This window comes from Camelus dromedarius, chromosome 2 (genome assembly GCF_036321535.1).
Source record: "Camelus dromedarius isolate mCamDro1 chromosome 2, mCamDro1.pat, whole genome shotgun sequence".
Taxonomy (NCBI): Eukaryota; Metazoa; Chordata; class Mammalia; order Artiodactyla; family Camelidae; genus Camelus; species Camelus dromedarius.
The window spans coordinates 42,362,508-42,381,909 of NC_087437.1; the positions used below are offsets into that span (position 1 = coordinate 42,362,508).

At 40.0% G+C, this 19,402-nt stretch overlaps 1 protein-coding gene across 2 annotated transcripts in view; it reads right to left on the bottom strand.

Moving 5' to 3' along the window:
• NCEH1 (neutral cholesterol ester hydrolase 1) overlaps positions 1 to 19,402 on the bottom strand; it is a 54,775-nt gene that overhangs the window by 4,632 nt on the left and 30,741 nt on the right. For both annotated transcript variants that reach the window (XM_010976279.3, XM_064492844.1), the window contains exons 2-4: positions 12,166 to 12,394; positions 10,205 to 10,274; positions 1,076 to 1,247 (exon numbers count right to left, since the gene is read on the bottom strand). In XM_010976279.3, coding sequence (XP_010974581.1) covers positions 1,076 to 1,247; positions 10,205 to 10,274; positions 12,166 to 12,394 — 471 coding nt within the window. The remainder of the gene's footprint in view (positions 1 to 1,075; positions 1,248 to 10,204; positions 10,275 to 12,165; positions 12,395 to 19,402) is intronic.

The following is a 19,402-nucleotide window of genomic DNA, read 5'->3' on the forward strand; positions in this document are numbered from 1 at the left end:
GGACTTTAGAACCCCATCCCCAAGGAAATTATAACTGCTCTGTAAAAGCAAGAGGAAATGATCAGTTAATAGTACTATTAATGTGTGTCAAGAACTGTATATATATCATCTCACTAAGTCCTGGCAAGAGACCTGCAATCAGATGGCATGATCATCATTTTTCTGAGGCTCAGAGAGGTTAGTGGACTTGCCAGCGCCCCACAGCTCTCAAAGGGGAGCTCTATCCCAGTTCTGTCTGCTGTAAAAGCCCATGATGCTCACCCCACGGCACCAGGACTTCCTTCTTACAGCACTGGACACGTGGATAGCAAACCCACCAGTGCCACGCAGAGAACCAAGTTCTTTAATTACAGCAAAAGAGAAGAAATCAAGGCACACCACAAATGAAAAGGCAGACACTGTTTGAGAATATGCCAAAAGAAATTTGGAGGTAAGAAGACCAAGATGCTATTCTTAAAGTATTTAATCCATAAAAGGAAGAAAACGTATTTATCTTTGAGTTTACGCAGCTGCCAAAAATTTGGGCTGCTATGAAAGCTAGACAGAGTTTTCAAAGAATTTAATCAGGTAAAGTTCAGATTAACTTGTATTATAACATTTAAAGTGGCTGAACCATCTGACTTTTTCTTTTATATTAAAAAAAAACCTTTGGGAAACGCTTTTACATTTTTAAAATTTGGGTCAAAGTTTAAGGAAACAATCTTAGCAACTGGAATTTAAGCAAAAATGTCCTGTTTAGCAAGTCCAACGTGGAAAAGGAGCGGAGGGTACTCACCTCCCACACACATCCCTGGGGAGTGAGGGAGCCCTCTAAAATGCTGGTCCTCCTCTCACATAAGTGTAGTCATGGCCTTGTAGTCAAGCACTCAGTGATGACACTTCTTTCAATAACCCCTCTTCCTACTTCAGAAGGATCTCTGAGAGCTTTCCAAGTGCAGTCTTCTGAATAACTTGGTCCCCGAGTGACCAGCCCACCCATCTAGAACTTTGCCATGCCTAGTGGACAGTGTGCTGGTCTGCTGAACATTATCACCCGCCTTCCTTCCTCCAACAACACCTCAGGGCAGTCTGTTACCTGTTGGCCCAGGGCAGCGGCCAAATTCCCACCAGCACTGTCACCAGAAATGCCAATTCTGCCCGGGTCAACTGAATATTTGTGTAAGACTTCCGGCTGCAGGAAATACTTTGTGGCACGTACAACATCATGAATCTGCGCAGGAAAATAAACCGTTGGAACCAGCCTGTATCTGTGAAGACAGAAAATTGTATTCATTTAAGGACTCCACCAACTCTTCACAGACCATTGAAAGTTTAAAGGAAAACTGGTTCTTTTGAAGCCAGAAATAAACAGATAAGAAATAAAATAATAAATGTAAAAATAAGCACTTCATTTTCTTGCAACTCAAGTACTTAGTTTAAAAATGTAATGACTTGGTAATGGTAATTTTTACTATCAGCCATCAAACCAAACAAAAAAGTAAAATCAAACACCTGCAACCACCACCAATGCATAAGCTTTGAAGTAAAAGGCAGATGTTGATTATTAAAATATAGATAGAATCACAATAGATTCTGGAGTTTTATTTCTGGGAGTCAGTGTTCCATGCACAACACCTCTGGGTTAGAAGGTGACTCAGCAGCAAATGACCACTTCATCGGTCCCAAGTTTAATGAGTCCGTATGGCATTCTGCATGATTTACTTGATAAATATAGTAAAACTGTACTCCACTGAAGAGGTCATGCCAGCCTGACAGTAAACTCAAGCAATGCATTTGCTCCCTGGAAGGCTGGAGCGGAAAGGTCAGTTGTCAACCAGCAAAAGGGAAGCCAAGTCCCCAGATGGCCCAGGGCAGGCCCTCTGGGGCTTCTCCTACCGCCCCACTTTGCAGGATCAGAGTCCCTTTGGGATCCTACTCTGTACACTTAGTAGGATTCATATTCTCTTAAGAGCCCCCAAAACCCTGGTTTTGTCAAATGCCCCACCTATAATATCATCTTACAGATCCACATTGGTAGTCTCAGCTTAGAGAGCCCTCTCAGTCTCTACCCTCCCTCCTTGCTATTATTACTTCTCACTCACCCTTCAACCATTCCTTGAGGGCTTGCTCCTTCAGGCAGCCTTTCCTTGACTATCACTCTGCTTGCCTCTGGGGCTGAGCTGGCTACCATCCCTTGATACTTCTATGTACTGGGGTATACTGTGGTTCATATTGCCTCATATTAACATGATTTCTTTATGCATTTCCTCTAAAGAGTGTGTTCTCTGATATCAAGGACTGTGTTTCCAGTGTGTATCTATAAGTGTGCTGGGCACATAATCATCCATCTAGTAAAGCTTTTCTGAGTTATTAACATACCTTCATTTTGCAAAGGAGGAAACTGAGGCATAGAAAAGTTACCTGATTTATAAAATAAATCAAATACATATCAAAACAAGATAGGAAAGAAACTAATTACTTAATTAAAATCTAGTAACAGTCAGCTAATACCCTTTGGATTTCCAATTTGTAATTAGAAACTAGTTTTTTCCATACTACTCTATATAGGGCTATTTATTTCCCCTATCTAAATTCTAGGTAATTAAATATCTAGACATTCATGCAGACGCATCGACAAACATTTGTGAAATACTTTGATAAGTAGTGAATGTGGATCTGGTCATTCAGGAATTACTACATTTTAAAACACTAAATGCAATAAGAAATTCCCTTAGTGGTTGCCTTGTAACAGATAACATAAGTTTTCTGATTCCTTTTTTTAAGCTTTGACATCTGTGATAATCAATTAATCATCAGAAATATTTTCTTCTCCAGTTGATTTTCACTATGTCTTAAAGCTGCTGGTACATCGTTCCATTTAATGGGTGAATGGAGTAGGAGTACATGATTTTGTCCACTAGGTGGAGTCATCTCATATGATTCTATTTACCCTCAGTTCTGGGATGAGGTCTGTTTTTAAATTTCAGTATTACCAAGCTAAATTCTTAATTCTTTAGAACAAATGCACTTCATGGCTCAAGGTGTGAAAACAAAGGCTGTTTTGTCTCAGAAGGATTCCAGATAGCATAACAGACGGCTTTCCTGCCGCAGGAGGTCAGAACAGTTTACTAGAATACACATGTGAATTAAATTTTCAGATGTTGTTTCACAAAAGGTCTTAATGACTTCAAATCAAGAGAAACTGGTAATCTAAAAAACATGCTACTGCCTCAATTGTATGAGTCAATTAATAACTGGCTCAGATAACAGAGTAAACATATTTAAAAACAAGTATGTTACGATGCAAGAGTCTTCCTGGCACCCTTAAAGATCTGTCTCCTAGCTCCCCTTCCCCTTATCCTTCTTCATTCTGGAAACATTCTCTAGTTTTATTCAATAAGAAGGGACATTATTTTCATGGACTGGAGAATGTAGCGAAACCAGATATTTCCAAGGTCACCTAGTTTAAGAAGAGCCTTCCACGTAACTTGAAACTGACCTGAGAAGTATAACCAAAGTTATGCAATATCTTTACAGATACAGAAAACTGAGGGTCAGGAGCAAATTTATGAGTGTCATAGCCAATAAAGCATGCATAAATACATTTATCTGCTGCTTTTGTTCAAAGCTGCGTCCCCTGCAAAGTACTGAAAGAGGATTCTGCCTTAAAAAAAAAAAAAATGTAGATCTTGAGTTAAAGCACCTGATGAATTTGTGGCAAATACAGCCTCAAATTGCCCAGCTCACTGCAGGATAGATGACTCTGCAATGTTGTTTTCTGCCTACCAATTACTGCACATGCCTCCTACTAAAGGAACAAAATTCAGTGTACACTCAGGAATGAGGTTTAATCAATTTAATAAATATGTATACTCTATAAAAATTATCTTTTTCTTGCTAGGTGAGGCAACTTGCCAGGTGCTCTACAGATGTTTCACTCAAATCTCAGAGCAAAGCTGTGGGTTTAAGGATGAGAACATGAGGCTCGAGTCTACAACAGCTGGTAAGTGGCAAGGCTGGGATCTGAATTCACAACTGACTTCATAATCCACGTGCCTGCCCCCTTTTAAAATATTCTCATTCTTCAAAACCCAGAGCCTTTAAATGTGTGCGTGTTCTCATTACCTCACCAAAGCAGTAAATTCTCAAAACTGTAGATGTCTGACATCCCAGAACTTCTCTCATGACTTCTATGTTTTTGCAATATTCTCAAAACAAACCACTGAGCACAGTTCTTGGCACATGGTATATCTTTAATAAGATATTTTTCTTCATTACCAACAAAATTTTAAGGATTTACTTTATACTTTTTACTCATAAAATACATGACATGTAGCACTATTATGGTGGGAAAACTAATAAACCATATGCCTTTCAAAACATTAAAAAAAGAAATTGTTCCTAACTCATCTACTCTTTGGGCACATCTCCAAGGACTGCTTGTATTCTCTGTGTAGCTCAGAGCTTCTCAACTCTGTGTGCAGCTTAGGATAATCTTGGGAGCTTTACAAAAAACACTGAGGTTTGACTCCCTCCACAAAACATTCCAATTTATATGATCCAAGGTGGGGCCCAGCACAGCTATCTTTGAAGAAAAGTTCCCCCGAGTAATTCTCATGTGCAGCCATGGCTCAGAAATATCACTGCATCCAGCCATACTGTCACTCTTCCTTTAACACTTCTCCCCATTCCCATTGCCAGTGCATCCGGCCTTCTCTCCATCCCTCATGCCCTTCCCCCAGCAACTCCTCATCAAATGTTCCCATCCTTTTAAGTCTCATCTCAAATGCCAGCTCTTCTATGAAAACGTCTAAGAACCCAGCCAAAAGTAACTCTCCTTTCTTGGAGCCCTCAAAGTCTTTCTTACAATCAGTCATAACAGACATGTCAGCTTCCTCTGAGAGTAGATGGGAAGTCAGAATCACACACTGAAGAGTTCAGTGTGTACCCACCTGACATAAGCAGTGCCACTGCCATGTCTGTTACTTTATCGCCCACTTATCACTGACCAGGGAGATGGCGCAGTGCTCAGAAAGACTGACAAGTTTCTCCTTAAGTCAAAGGCAATACACAAGCCCAGAGTTGAAGGGAAATGTGCGTTGCTTCAAGACTATGGAAATTGAAGCCCTGAATGACACTAATGTTCTAAGAGCACTGTAAAATGCATTCTCCCTCAAAATAACCTAACCTGAAAACGCTGTGACAGTCCTCTGCAGTGGGCAAGGACACTGAGTTCTCTTCATGTAGTGCCAATTAGGTGAAAGGTACATGTGATATTCTGGAATGAAATTATACTCCTATTTGATTGAGGAGAGACAAAACCGCATTCTGTTTTTGCCCTCCTCCCCCTCCCTTTCTCATTATCTCCCAAGAAGAGCTAGGTAGATTCATTCTTGAGAACACAAAAAGGTTAATATTCTCCTCAGTCATAAAGAACCCATATATTCAGTAGGAGTTATCTGAAACAAATCAACAATTACATTCATATTGTGCTGTTTGAGGGAGACAACGCCAGAGGAAGAATTTATTTCTCTAACAGGTAGAAGCTTCCTTTCCATTAAAAGAACATAAAATAAAATTGCACAGAAGTGGAAGGATTGTGAATGCATAATTGTTTCTCTTTCAGTTTGCACAATGAGGTTTGTGGATAAAGGCTGAAGAAGGGTCTGCCTTTCTGTTTCTACTCTCAAAATTGGCCCTCGAGATTTACCAGTCATTCAGCAAGGAAGAGCAGAGCTTAGCAAAGACTTAGCTTATTGGATAATAAGTACAGTCAAAAGAACTGACAGACATCAGGATGCATCACCAAAATCCTAGCAGAGACTGAGCCTAGAAGTGAGGTCCATTTAAACGAGGTGATTCTCTGACTCTGTTTACACCTTAATGAAAAAGAATATGAAAATGAATATATGTGTACATATACATGAATGGGACATTATGCTGTACATCAGAAATTGACACACTGTAACTGACTATACTTTAGTTGATTAAAAAAAAAAAAAAAAAAAGACCGCCTGAGATGTCTCCACGTACACAGCAGGCAGCTCCTCAGGCCTCCGTCCATTCAAATGCAAACCTAGCCTTTCACCTCAAGGGGGAACACAGAGCCAGGGCATTCCCTCAGGTGGCTGCAGAAGCTGAATCCCTCTGACCTCCTTTCTCTGTGTGACTCAGAAGCCAAACATAGCTCCATAGGGCTCAGGTGTGGGTGGAACTAGGCTGACCATCCTCACTGTGGTTTGCAGCACAGGCTTTCTGCCGAGCTCCAATTCCACCCCCACCCTTGCTTCCACCCCCGAAATTCTAGAAGACCTAAACCACAAGAGAGAAACCAGTAGATTTTTTATGTTAGTAGAAAACAGAGCCAAGGAGACATTAGCTTAGTCTAAAAAGGAGGAATTCATTGGTTAATGATCATGAAGGAACTGAAACAACCTACTTCTTACAAGAAGCCACAATATTATCTTTTTGTAGCATTAAATTATTTGTGATGCTGGCCTTTAGAGTCACTAATAAGGTGACCTGGACTGAGTAAAAGGAAAGTTTTGGACAAATCTTCCCTTTCTTGGAGGGGAACCCTTAGGAATTGGTCTGCCCACCTTCTAGGGTTGCTCAGGTGGGGTTGATGCGTGAGGATTTCTCCACCCAGTACTTGGAGGAAGAGTAGAGAAGGAGCAGAGGGAAAGTCACAGGTAGGTCACCCTCGCTCCGTGTTTTTCAGGGTATCTTGTTTGAACAACTATTTATCGACGTGTTTGAACACTTTGCTTCCTAGAAGCTCTGTGATTTTGTCAGCTTGCTCTCCTCTTAATTTTATGGATGAACAAGACAGAGGCATAAAAGCCCCACCGCTTATATCTCTGTTGGCAGCAGACTAGGATACGTGATTCAACTCCTCTTCTGTCTACGTGAGCAATGTTCTTTAGAGCTCTGTGCGTAATGCCACCTGTTTGACATTTGGTGGAAGGAACAGGTCTCCATCTACACAAAACGGAGAGTTTACAAGTGTAGTAAAGGCTTAATTAAAAGCAAAACACAACTTGAAATCATTTTTCACAACCAAAAAAAGCAATGTAAATGCCTTGTAGAATTTAATAACATCCAACATGCCTACTTTATTATCATGCATTTTATCTTCTTGTAATTGAAATATAAATATAACATTATATTAGTTTCAGGTGCAGAACATAGTGATTCAACATGTATATACATTATGAAACGACTGCCACAATAAGTCTAGTTACCACCTGTCACTATACACAGTTAATACAATACTATTGACTATATTCACCATGCTGTACATTAGCATTTTATCTTCTAAAAAGATAAATTAGATCTTCCTTTTCCCTATTGTCTTATGGTTTCAGTATTGTGTTTTATTATATAAACTACAGGTAAAAAGGTATCACGTTATAGCTAAACTGCACTGAACTTTATGAAAATAAGCTTATGAATATATACTTCCCATATTATGTAAATGAGGATATATACAAGTATCCTGGATAAGATGATTGCTTTCATTTATTTAACAAATACTTATTGTGCAATTAATATGTAAAAACAGCAAAGTGTGTAGAAGCTACTGAAGTTATAACCTATTTTTATAGCTTGAGATCTTTGTCTACCTTGGTCGCTGGGTCTCTCCCCAGAGCCTCGAGCCAACACCAGTGACATGAACTCAACTCCTCGTGTTCCTTTATGTGAAGTGATTCCATCAACAGGGCTCCCCCGACCCTGGCCTACCAGCTTTCTCAGATTATATATAACCTTCTGCAAGGCCACATGAAGCAAAGCCGTGACATCACTACCCACTTCTGTTAGCCTGGAGGATAAGGAGCCGCTGTCCCCAGACAGCCTCCCTGCTAGAAGGAATTCCAGGAGAATCAAGGGTCCATCATCCTCCTGAAGGTTCTCAGGATCATCCATCCTTATTTCTTGTCTTCCTTAGTCATCACCAGAAGTGTTAAGACTCTCCCTCTGTCTCCTCTCACATTTCATTTCCTTAATGCTCTCCACCTTCTCCCTTCCTCCCAAGCCCTCTCATTACGCCACTTTGCACTTCCACGACCAACTCACTCTGTCTAACTAGGTTCTGCTCATCCTCAGGAATTTGAGTCAAACCTCAATTTTGACCCTTCAAACTAGGTAAAATCTTACCTGTTAGATGCCCCCATCACTACCTCGCTGTCTTCTTCACATCACTTATCATACTTAACATTACTTGTTCAAGATTTGCTTTCTCACCTAGATTGTAAAGTCCATGAAGGCAGAAATTATGTCTATCTTACTCAAACTGTTGTGCCACCAGAGTTTAACACAGTAGCTGGCACATAACAGGAATATAATAGGTATTTATGAAATAAAAGAAAGAAGAAAGAAGTGAGTCATGAGAAAAAATATGGTCCTACATTAGACCTTTGAGCATACTTTCCAAGGGAAACATCATGATCACATGATACTGGCTATTCTTCAAGTAGAGGATAAGTTATATGGCTCTTTGTGGGGTGGCTAGCCTGGGTGGGTCCTAGTCACCTCAGCTCATTGTTTCTGCAGAGTGAGCTGTGAGTTCCAAACATACATTGATAAATAGATGTATAAGTTTTCTATTCTATGGGATAGAGCACTAACCCTCCAGACATGTCTAGTGCTTTAGAGTATCTGAAGCCCCTTAATCTCCTTTTTTTTCTATTGAAGTATAGTTAGTTTACAATGTTGTATTAATTTCTTGGTGATTTATTGTAAAAGGATACAACTCAGGAACAGCCAGATGGAAGAGATGCATAAGGCAAGGTATGTGGAAGGGGCACAGAACTTCCATGCCCTCTCCAGGTGTGCCACCCTCCCCAAATTTACATGTGTTCACCAAAGGAAAGCTCTCTGATCCCTGTCCTTGGGGTTTTTATGGAGGCTTTATTACGTAATCACAATTAAGGGGCGAGGCTCAGTGGTAGAGTGTGTACATAGCATGCACGAGGCCCTGGGTTCAATCCCTAGTACTTTCAGTAAATAAATAAATAAATAAACCTAATTACCTCCCCCCTTTAAAAAACAAACAAACATAATCATAATTGATTAAAATTATTGGCCATTGGTGACTGATTCAACCACCAGCCCCTCTCCCCTCCCTGGAGGTCAGGGGGTGGGAAAGTTCCAACACTCTAACCACATGGTTGGTTCTCCTGGTAACCAGCCCCCATGCTTAGGTGCTTCCAAAAGTCACCTCACTCATATAACAAAAGGCACTTTAACACTCTGAAAACTTAGGAAATTTCAAGGATTTGGGAAGCTGTGATCCAGGAACTTTGGACAAAGATCAAATATATATGAAAAATATATTTTGGTCATCTGAATGACTAAATATATATTTCTTACAAACCACAATATCACAAATGTCCACTATTTGCCAGGGACATTTCTAACACTAAGGACCAGCAATGAACAAAACAGACAAAAATCCCTAAAATCTCTGCCTTCATGGAACTTACATTGTCTATTTCTACCCAGTACGATATAATAAGTTAAATATATGGTTTGTCAGATGTTGATAATTTTGGGGGAAAAACAGCAGGAAAAAAGTGGACTGCAGTTTTAAATAGGGGTGTCAAGGAAGGCCTTGCTGAAAGAATGCCATCTGAGCAAAGATAGGAAGGAAAAGAGACAATGCACACGATGGCACCTGCACAGTGCCTGCCACAGGGCAGGTACCACGACTTTCGTATTACTGCCATCACTGCAATTGTCATAATCATTATTCACATTCTTCTTAGAATACTAACACTAATAGTGGTAATAGTAGCTGCATCAACTAAGGTTTACTGAACACGTTACTATTTACAAGGTCAAAGTTACAGAACCTGATTTCAGGAGAACAACTTTTCCAACGCTTGGTTATAGGAAAGATTCTCTTAAAATGCTGATTGGTTTTTAGGTCTAAAAAGGCAGTAATCAAACCATATAATGTAGATAACTGGTTGTATGTTTCTCTCAATTTTAGTTAATTCCTTTTCTATAAGTTTGCAAGACTGAAATAAAAAGAATTTGAGGCATTATAAAGCTAGTTCAAAAAATTCTAAATTGTATCGGAAATCACTTTCTGTGAACTTGGGAACATTCATCACTTCACCTTTCTGGACTTTTATTTTACACTCTATCAATTATAAACTAAAGTAACTAAACAGTAATCTAGGATCCCTTAAATTTTTCTCTGTGACTATTAGTTACTTACTCAATGGAGACAATGACAGCATTCAATTCCTCAGCCATTGCTGTACACAGTTCATCATAATACCTGATTTCTAAAAGAGACAAAGGAGCAATCACTCACTATAAAGCAGTTCATTTAATACTGTCCGTTCTTAAACTCTGCTAATTGTGGATTGTTTTTAGACTTGGATTTAAGTTATTAATAATAAAAAGCAAATATGAACATACATTTCATTAACAGAGTTACATGTACAAAAGCAAAAACATAAATCTGGCTTCTGATAAAACGCAATTATTATAATAGAACAGGAAATCCATTTTAGATTAGCTTGGAATGTGTTTTCAACTAACTAAACATTTATTTCATAATGGACTATATGAAATGCATCAAATTAATTCTGATTTTGTGGTTCTTCAAATGTATGCCTTTCCAAAGATCATAGCAAATAAGCAGATTCCTCCTTAGAACCAAAAATTTCTTCTCTTTTAACACGCTTATTTGCTGTAATTCAGAAAAGTTACCAATTTGAAGAATACGGTATTCTGTTGATTAAAACCAACACATAACAAACTAGAAGTTTAGGAAGCCTTAGCATTTCTTAGAAAGAGAATCAAAAGATTTGAAGTGACAAAAGCAATTTTATATGTAAAAATTTAATCACTTAGCTGTTCTTTCAATAAATTAAGAGCTGCACTATGTCAACAGAAAGCCAAATATTATCTTATTTATAGGCTTTCCAAGGAAGCCTTAGACCCAGAAGCACAATAACTATATAACCACCTGCATACATCCCCCAGCTTGAGCTCTCCCTCTGGCAGAAGTGATCAGTCAAAATTATGTGAAAAAGTCCAGGTTGACTTATAATCCATACCATTCCTGGCACTTATACTTCCTGGCCTCCGATGTAACATCTCACCTGGCAAGTGCCCAATGCTACAGATGCAATGTTTTCTAGGGAAGAGACTCTGTCTTACTCTTTTTTGTATCCCTATCACCTGGCTCACATTAGGGTGACCAAAGGTCCAGGTATGCACAAACTGTTTGAGGTTTTCTACTGAAAGTCCCGCACCCCAAGAAACCCCTCAGTCCTGGGCAAACCTACATATTCAGCAAACATCTGTTGGAAATGTGAACAAATCAATGAATAAAAGAATAAATGATGCCTATGGAGTTAAATGAAATGAGATTACTAGAAAAAGTTATACTTTTGGCCTTTGCTGCATTAAAAAAAAAGTTATTTAAAAAAAAAGACAAATCAGAACAAGTTGTCGTTGCCTGAAACTTAAAGGATGACAAAAGCTCTGGGTTGAAGATGAGAAAGCAACTCCATAATAATTATGAGCAGAGATAAGGCCCTTACTTTCTCCTTAGTATGTTTTTGACTGGGCTGCTCCATGTGGCTGCCTGACATTTTTAATGTGTTCTGCTCATGAAAGTTATCCAATGCTGAAGAGAATATTCTTGAACTTTGCAGGATCATTTCCTTTTAACAGCAGCATACATTTTATATTTTTATCTTTGGTTTAATAAGCAGATGAAATGCTAATGAGTTTATGTGTGTATTCAGAAACACTCATTCTATTTCATAGAAAGATGTCTTCCAAACACAAGTTGGCATAGGGCTACAGATAATTCCCTTCTATTCTGGCCCAATGAAACTTCACCTTCTTTTGGTGCAGAAAGTAACTTCAGTACTTTATAATACATTATTCTATGATTTAGGTCACAGGAAATATTTTCAAAACAGTCTGCCTGAATTAACAAATGGGCAAAAACCTTTATGAAGGGTGACCATATAATTAATCATCCAAAACAGGACTCTTTCAAGAATGGAACTGGTGGACAATAGGGGTAAATGGGACTGCCCAGGGACAGTCAAATGGATGCCCCCTTCTCTTTACCCAGTAAGAAAGCCAACTCAGTCACATATCTCTGCCAGGACAGCCACAACCACAAATAACCTGAAGGTGACCGGGACATACTTGCGCTTGCCAGGGCCCAGCCTCCTCCGTGGATGTAAACAACGCTGCGTTTCAGCGGCTCTTCTGGCTTTGGAGGGCCTTCAAACACTCTGACTTCCACGCCATCAAAGTCAGTGTCGGTCACCTTCACTTGAGTAGATGACCATGCACTTTTCTTGCCGAAAGAAACGATGATAAAGTTCAGTGCGAGCAGATGATGGCTGAGGCCCAGGTAGTGTATCAGGTTACTCTGCAGGATGAGGGGGAGTAACAGGGAGAGCTCGTGTCAGCTTTATCACACCAGAGCCACACGCACCAACTCTTCAGAAGTATTTGAATTCTGACAAGACAATTGCCGCTGCCCTTAGGACTCACTGGCCACTTTTAATATAATAACAAATCGTATCTACCTTTCATTTTTTAGAGCTTTACCTACATGAGATCTCCTTTGATCTTCAGATCAGCCCTGAGAGGGAAACGGGACAGGCATCCCCAGTCTCATTTTATCGGTAAGGCTCAGAAATTAGCTGAACTGGCCCATTTAGCTGGATAAATGGCAGCCCTTCAACTTAAACCCAAGAATCGTGAATTCCAGGACTCAGTCCCTTTTTCCCCCTATATCAGTATATCACAGTTCCACTAACATACAAGGAGTGGAGGAAGAATACTTTATTTAAATGCAAATAAAAGAGGGGAAAGTTTTATATTTATTAAAGTATTTTAAAAGTGTTTTTAAGCATATATATTTAAGTGTGTCTGACTGTTTTGAGACTAGGAGAAAGGAATGAATGTGTGAGAAGGAAGGAAGTGAGTCCACGGTGGCCCAGCACATAGAAGGAGACCAGACACAACCAGCTTTGTAGAGATGTGCACAGAACATGCAGCCTGGTCGTCTCTTCCCATTTGAACCCCAAGGGCATCAAACTCTGCATTAAGTGTTCACGGGAAATTATCTGGTTGGAGAAGGAGCATGGGGTCATCCACCCAGCAAAGACCCCGCAGAGTGTATTCCCTCTTTCCACTTCTTATACAAGCTCTTCCTATGGAGTACACCAATAAAACTGACCTCCCTGCAAGACCTGATGGCCATGTTTCAAAGCCAGAGAGCTGGAAGCCATCTGGAACCAGTGACTTGTCAAGCTGGAGAGGCCCAGAAGTGTCACAGAGTGATCAGAAACTTTCCTGGCACAGGTGCATGAACTTATATACTTTATCTCCTAGTGGCTCTTAAACCTCCCAGGGGTAACAGCCAGAAAGCAATAGTACCTTTCTGCACAATATGAAGCAGAACACTGATGATTAACGAAATATTTAATGCCATCTCAAGATCAAGAAAACAGTGCTATTAGTAGAAATGAGAACTATGTGAAGTCTGCAATACACCATAATCCAGCTTCCCAGCCCACGCACACTGATACAGCTTGAAAAGGATACACATGTGCTGTGACACTGATCCCCTCAGTCCCTGGGGAGCCAAGTTCCTGCGCTGCTTACCCCAGTGTCCCATATAAACTATTATTATTGTATACAGATGCCCTGCTGTGAAAAGAGCTGGAAAGACTGCATTATTAGCCAGTGTTCAAGAAAAACAAGAACAAGAGGCAATTTATCTAACTATGAACAGTTATTCCAGTTATTCTATTAATATCCAGTATAAGCAGCAGCAAAGCAAGTGAACATTAATAAAATAGTTCAATTTCTACATGTGTCAATTGATCAATTTACTGAAAGAGTTAAAGCAACTGTTAATGTTTTTGATACGAATGAATGTTTGCGTGCACGTACATACCGAGCTGTCTAACCATGAGTTTAGGGGTTTAAAGGTCTTTGGCAAATTGGGAAAAGGCAATCATTTGAATTTCATGGTAACATGTTGGTCTAACTTGGGGAATATGGTGCTCTGCTAGGTATAGCTTAGAATCTTTGTCTTCACTAAGATTCGTAGAGTTCACACAACAACCCTGTCCATTAACAGAACACAAAGGATTCATTCCATTTCTCACAGGGCAAGCAGCTTGATAGACACAAAAAATAAAATATGAACAAAGAAATGGCAGGCTTGGCACTTTCTGGACTGCATTTTATTTTTGTTAAATGAAGACTTTATTGAATATTTAAGACAAATTATACCTGAGTTTCTTCAACTAAAGGAAAGCTGTGAAACAAGTGAGTTGTCTTTACAAGACAGATTAGGGAAGATTGTTCACTTTACCTAGACTCCACCTCTGGTTTCCTTTGTGTACTACCTGCTCTGGGTGCATGGAGACCTTCCTCATTTGCCCATACCTTTCCAGAAGCACCTCTGCTGCGTTAGCTTATGGCCACTTGCAGAACTTCGGAATATCTGCATTGTTTACGATGCTGACAGGGTGGTGGCTGACTGAAGAGGGATACTTTGTTTATGAAGGAGAAAAAGATAAGCAGATGGGAGTAAGAAAGGCTGGATGGGTGGGAAAAGAATCCAGAAAGGTGCTAAAGTAAAACTGTGCTAATGTTTGAAACTGTATTGGTAAATCAGAGAATGAAAAATCATTATCCTACAGAAATATCAATTTTGTTTCAAAATCTGAAAAAGGAGAGAATCAAATAGTAATCTGCCATTAACCACTTTTATTATCACTTATTAATAATAGTTATTACTGCCCAAGTGCCTACAGCATGAGAGGAGGTTGTTGAATTCTGGCTTAAATTCTATTATTATCCTCCTTGTGAAGAGGAGAGAAGCTTAGAGACCAAGTAACCAGTATAGAAGCTGATCCTAAAACTATGAGGAAGCTACAGGACATAGAGAATTGTCCTAGAGATGTTGGCTGAGATCAGTGTGGGTCCAAGAAGCTGCTCAGGGTCCAAGATAGCATGACGGTCACACATCTATGTGATGCCATGTTGCACAATAAAATTGCGAACGGTATTTAACTTCTTCCTCTAATATCTACTGTTTCCCTTCGGTCTTCTCACTACTCCCTTATCATCCCTACCGCCCTACTGTGCTGCAAATGAAATCAGTAGCCAAACTCTTCTCTGGTTGTTACTTCAGGGAAGGCATATGACAACAAATAGCAAACAAACAGGAGTGTCTTCCTGCTTTTGATTTTCAAAAGCCTATATCCTTTGGAGAATCAAAAAACAGACATTGATTTAGAAGATTACATGATGAATAAAAAGTCTCCTAGGATAGAATATGATTCTCCAACCTAGGTGGTGAGAGAGGAGAAGAAAGTACTGGAGATGAAATGAGAAATGTATGAATTAATATCTGAGATCCAATGAAAAAAGAACCCTGGGACACAGCAAACCCACACATGTGTATGGACTCTGAGAGCAACAGACATATGCCCTATGCCCTATGCCCTATGCCCTATGCACAGACAGAACTTTGGAAAAAATCAAGACTCTAGGGAAGAGTAACTGCAAGGTATGTCTAGGAAGATGGTGCCTCCAATGGCCTCAGAGAGTTTCCCAGCTCCAGCTGGTGCAGGAGCAGCAGAATGATTCCATTTGCCGAAAAAGGTAGAAAAGTAGCAAGGGCTGCATGAATGTCTTGCATATGGATGAATCTGAGACAGCTTCTCCATTATCTATGGCTCATTATATGTTCTCAAGGGTCCAACAGGAATAGAAGAGAACACTAATGGACATAAAGCACTCTTATAAATAAGAACTAAGGATATCCCAGGGCAACTTGTGGGAACCAAACACCAAGGACCAGGTGGAACAATCATGTGGCTGAGGATAAGTACCCAGAGGGCTTCCCCAACTCATTATGCTCAACATTGTATAAGACCCTCCAAAACCTAAAAGCAAACAGTGATGGGTTAGTACTTTAATCCACAGGAATTAAGTTCTACCTAAAGAACAAAGGCTTGAAATAAAGATCAAGTTACATTACTTGCATCCTTGAATTTGTGAAATGAGATTCAGATCCACCCAAGAAACATCCTCAAGTTAAACAAAGTTTCCTGAAACCTCTTCAGAAGCAGCTGGAAAACTCCAATAATGCAAAGAAGCAAGCCAAGTGTTAAGAGTTTCACAGGCTATGAATTGACCCAGTCATGGCTGGCTGAGGTACTCTAGAGCATTGCTAAAGGTCTTAAAACTTGTCCCCATAACCATTCTAGGATCTGGAAGGGAATTCTGCCTGAGTAGATGGAAGGAATAAAGGGTACTCATTACACCTCAAAAGAACCAGATACAGTAGAATAGATGGACCATTGGCTCTCTACACAGTTCTGATGACCAAAGGTCAGAGGACAAGCAAAAATCAAAGGAAGTCAAGCAGAAACTCTACTCTGCCTGTTAATAGATGTTAGTTGTTAATGTTTATGAGTGGGTTTTTTCTCTATTAACTCACTCACCATACAAATTAGAAAATACATTGTATGAGCAGGAAAACTTGAGGAGAAAAAGACAATGTTCTGGAGCTTAGGAAAGTGGAAGAGAACCAAGCCATTAAATGAATAGCTGATGTTAATTAAGTGATATAAGCTTAGCAAGAGAAGCCTAGATAATGGGTTGCACAAGCTCAGAGAAGGAAGGAATTACTTCTGTCTGTTCTTTCTGGGATGAAATTTAATACAGCATCTAGCCTGAATAGTGCCTTAATGGAAGATGAAGTATGAGACGAGACTTAGAGGCTCATTTCAGAGATTGAAGGTCAGGTGTGGGGTGAGGAGGTGGTAGTGCAAAGGGTTGACAGAGAAGCTACTAGAATGGCCATCCTTCAAAGAAAGAGACCCAGAGGCAAGATTGAGTGCCCAGCCCAGGGGAAAAAAAAAAAAAAAAAAAAAAAAAGGCATGATTATCCAAGAAATGTGAAAGACGGGGTAGTTGTGACACAAACATGTTCTTGCATGGGCTGATTCCAATCCAACCTCATCCGTGAAAGTAGAATAGAGCTAATTCCACGTTTCTTCAGATGTTACACAGTTCAGCCGGTTGGCCAGTGCCCCACCTCTGAGAGAATGGATAAGAGTTTGAATGGATTCCTCACCATTGGAGGGAAGCTGCCTGGGAAGCTGGAAAGGCAATGCAAGGTAACAGAGTCAGGTCCTAACCCTGCCTCTTACCAACTTTGTGGTTTATGCAAAGTTATAATGTCATTCTGAGCCTCCGTTTTTTTACCCATTTGTTAACAAAAACAAATCTCATCTCCTTCCATTGGGTTATTGTGAGAATTTAATTAAAACATCTGGCATTTAGCAGGCACTGGTGTATCTTATTTCTTTAATCCAATGGTTTGCAAAGCTGGCAGCATATTAGAATCACCTGGAAGCTTTTAAAAAGCCAATGCCTGACCCCCATACCGCACCTATTACATAATCATCTCTGGAAATGTGACCTAAGGTATGGGTGTTTTTTTTGGCTCTCTAGGTGAATTCTATACATATCAAGGTTGAGAATCACAAAGTAAATTGGGTCAACTAATTCATTCAATCAACATTTATTAAGTAGCCATTTGGTCATGACTGTTCTACACATTTGGGGTACAAGGATGAACAAAAGGGCCTATTTTTGAGGAACATATAAATGTGGGAATATCCTAGACATAACAGATAATTATGATATGATGTAAAAACTTCTAAAGTAAATATATGGACCTTAAAGAACAAAGGCTTGTATAACCCAGTCTGGGACAGAAGAGACAGAGCCTGTCCCATCTGGCTGCCTGGAGACAGTGTCAGCTGACTGAACTGACTTTAATGAAAGATCAGTAGGCTGGAGGAGAGAAGGGTAGGGAAGGGCACGCAGAAGTTTGTGGTTATGGGGCATGTGTTCCACACGTCAGTCTTCTGCCCACCACCTTCACTCTGCTTTATAGGTAAATACTCAGCATCATACTCCTCCAGTAAGGATGAGAAGGCATCAGAATCCTCTTTCCTATTCCCACCCAGATTATGAGGATAAAAACACCCCTTTATTTGCTGGAGGCTGAGTCTCTAATCCAACCCAACTCTAATGAAAGTATGGGGCTCTGCTGGAAGACTAAAATATAGTAAATTCCACCAGAGAGGGAAGGTCAGTTTACTCAGGGAAAGCAGGAACTATAAAGTTGAGTAAAATAAAAATGAAACCTTGGGGAACACCATCATTTAAACGGACAGTGGCAGGAGAGAAGAATCAATCGTTAAAAGATCCCCTCCCACACCAAAGGAAGAGTAATTAATTATTAGCATGGCAAGACAAATAAGAGACTGGAGAAGTTTAGAGGGAAGAGTTTCGAGAAAGAGCAAGTTGCTAAATGCCAGCAGAAAGGAAAAGTAGGTCACTGGTATTAGTAATATGGTCATGGGATCTTGGTGAACCCAGCAAGTACAGTTTAGTCAGAGATATGGGGCTGGAAGCCAGACTGTAATGTGTTGCCAAGGGCATAGGAGTGAAGAAATAGATACAGTGAATGTAAATAGTCCTTTCTCTGTAGAGGTAAGGAAGGCAGTTGGACAATAGCCTGAAGGCAAGAATAAAGAAAACCTTTTTCTTCTTTTTCCCAAGAAGAGACTTAGCATGCTTCTAGGGAAAGAGCCTGTGAACAAGGAGAAACAAAGGTTACAGAGGAGAAAAGAAATGACATGTGAATTGAGACCCTGGAGGAAGAAGGGGAGATAGGATCTGGAAAACAGTAGGAAGGGTTAGCCTAGGGGGAGGCTGTAAGAGATGAGTTTATAGGAGGCTGGAGGAAAGCAGAGATCTGCCTCTCAACACAACTTGATTTCTGTGAGTCAGTTCTGTCTTTACCCTACGGAAGACAGTGACTTTTCAAAGACTGCCCACTTTGAAGTCTACCCATTGCGATCGGCTTTCAGACTCATATTGCTGATGAAACTGTACTTATTATGTTCACCAAAGACCCCATGACCCCACTGTCAACACCAATGGCCTACTTAGTCTCTCCGTAGGCATTTAACAACTTGTTCTTTTTTTAAACTCTCTTCCCCCTGAATCTCTCCAGTCTGTTTCTCTTGCCATGCTAATAATTAAGTCCTCTTTTTTCTCTTTTGTTTTTTAATTGACTGTTTCTTCCCTTCCTGTCCACTGGCCCTTAAAATGATGGTGTTCCCCAAGGTTCCATTTTTAATTTTATTCAACTACATAATTTCTGCTTTTCCTGAGCAAGCTAATGTACTACCATGGCATAATACCTGGAAAATAGGAAGTACTTACTATCAGCCTAAGAAAGTAAGTGGCTGTGCATATCCATATGCTGATGACTCCCACCTCTCTATCTCCAGTCCATGAGCTGTCTTTCTTAAGTTCCAGGTCC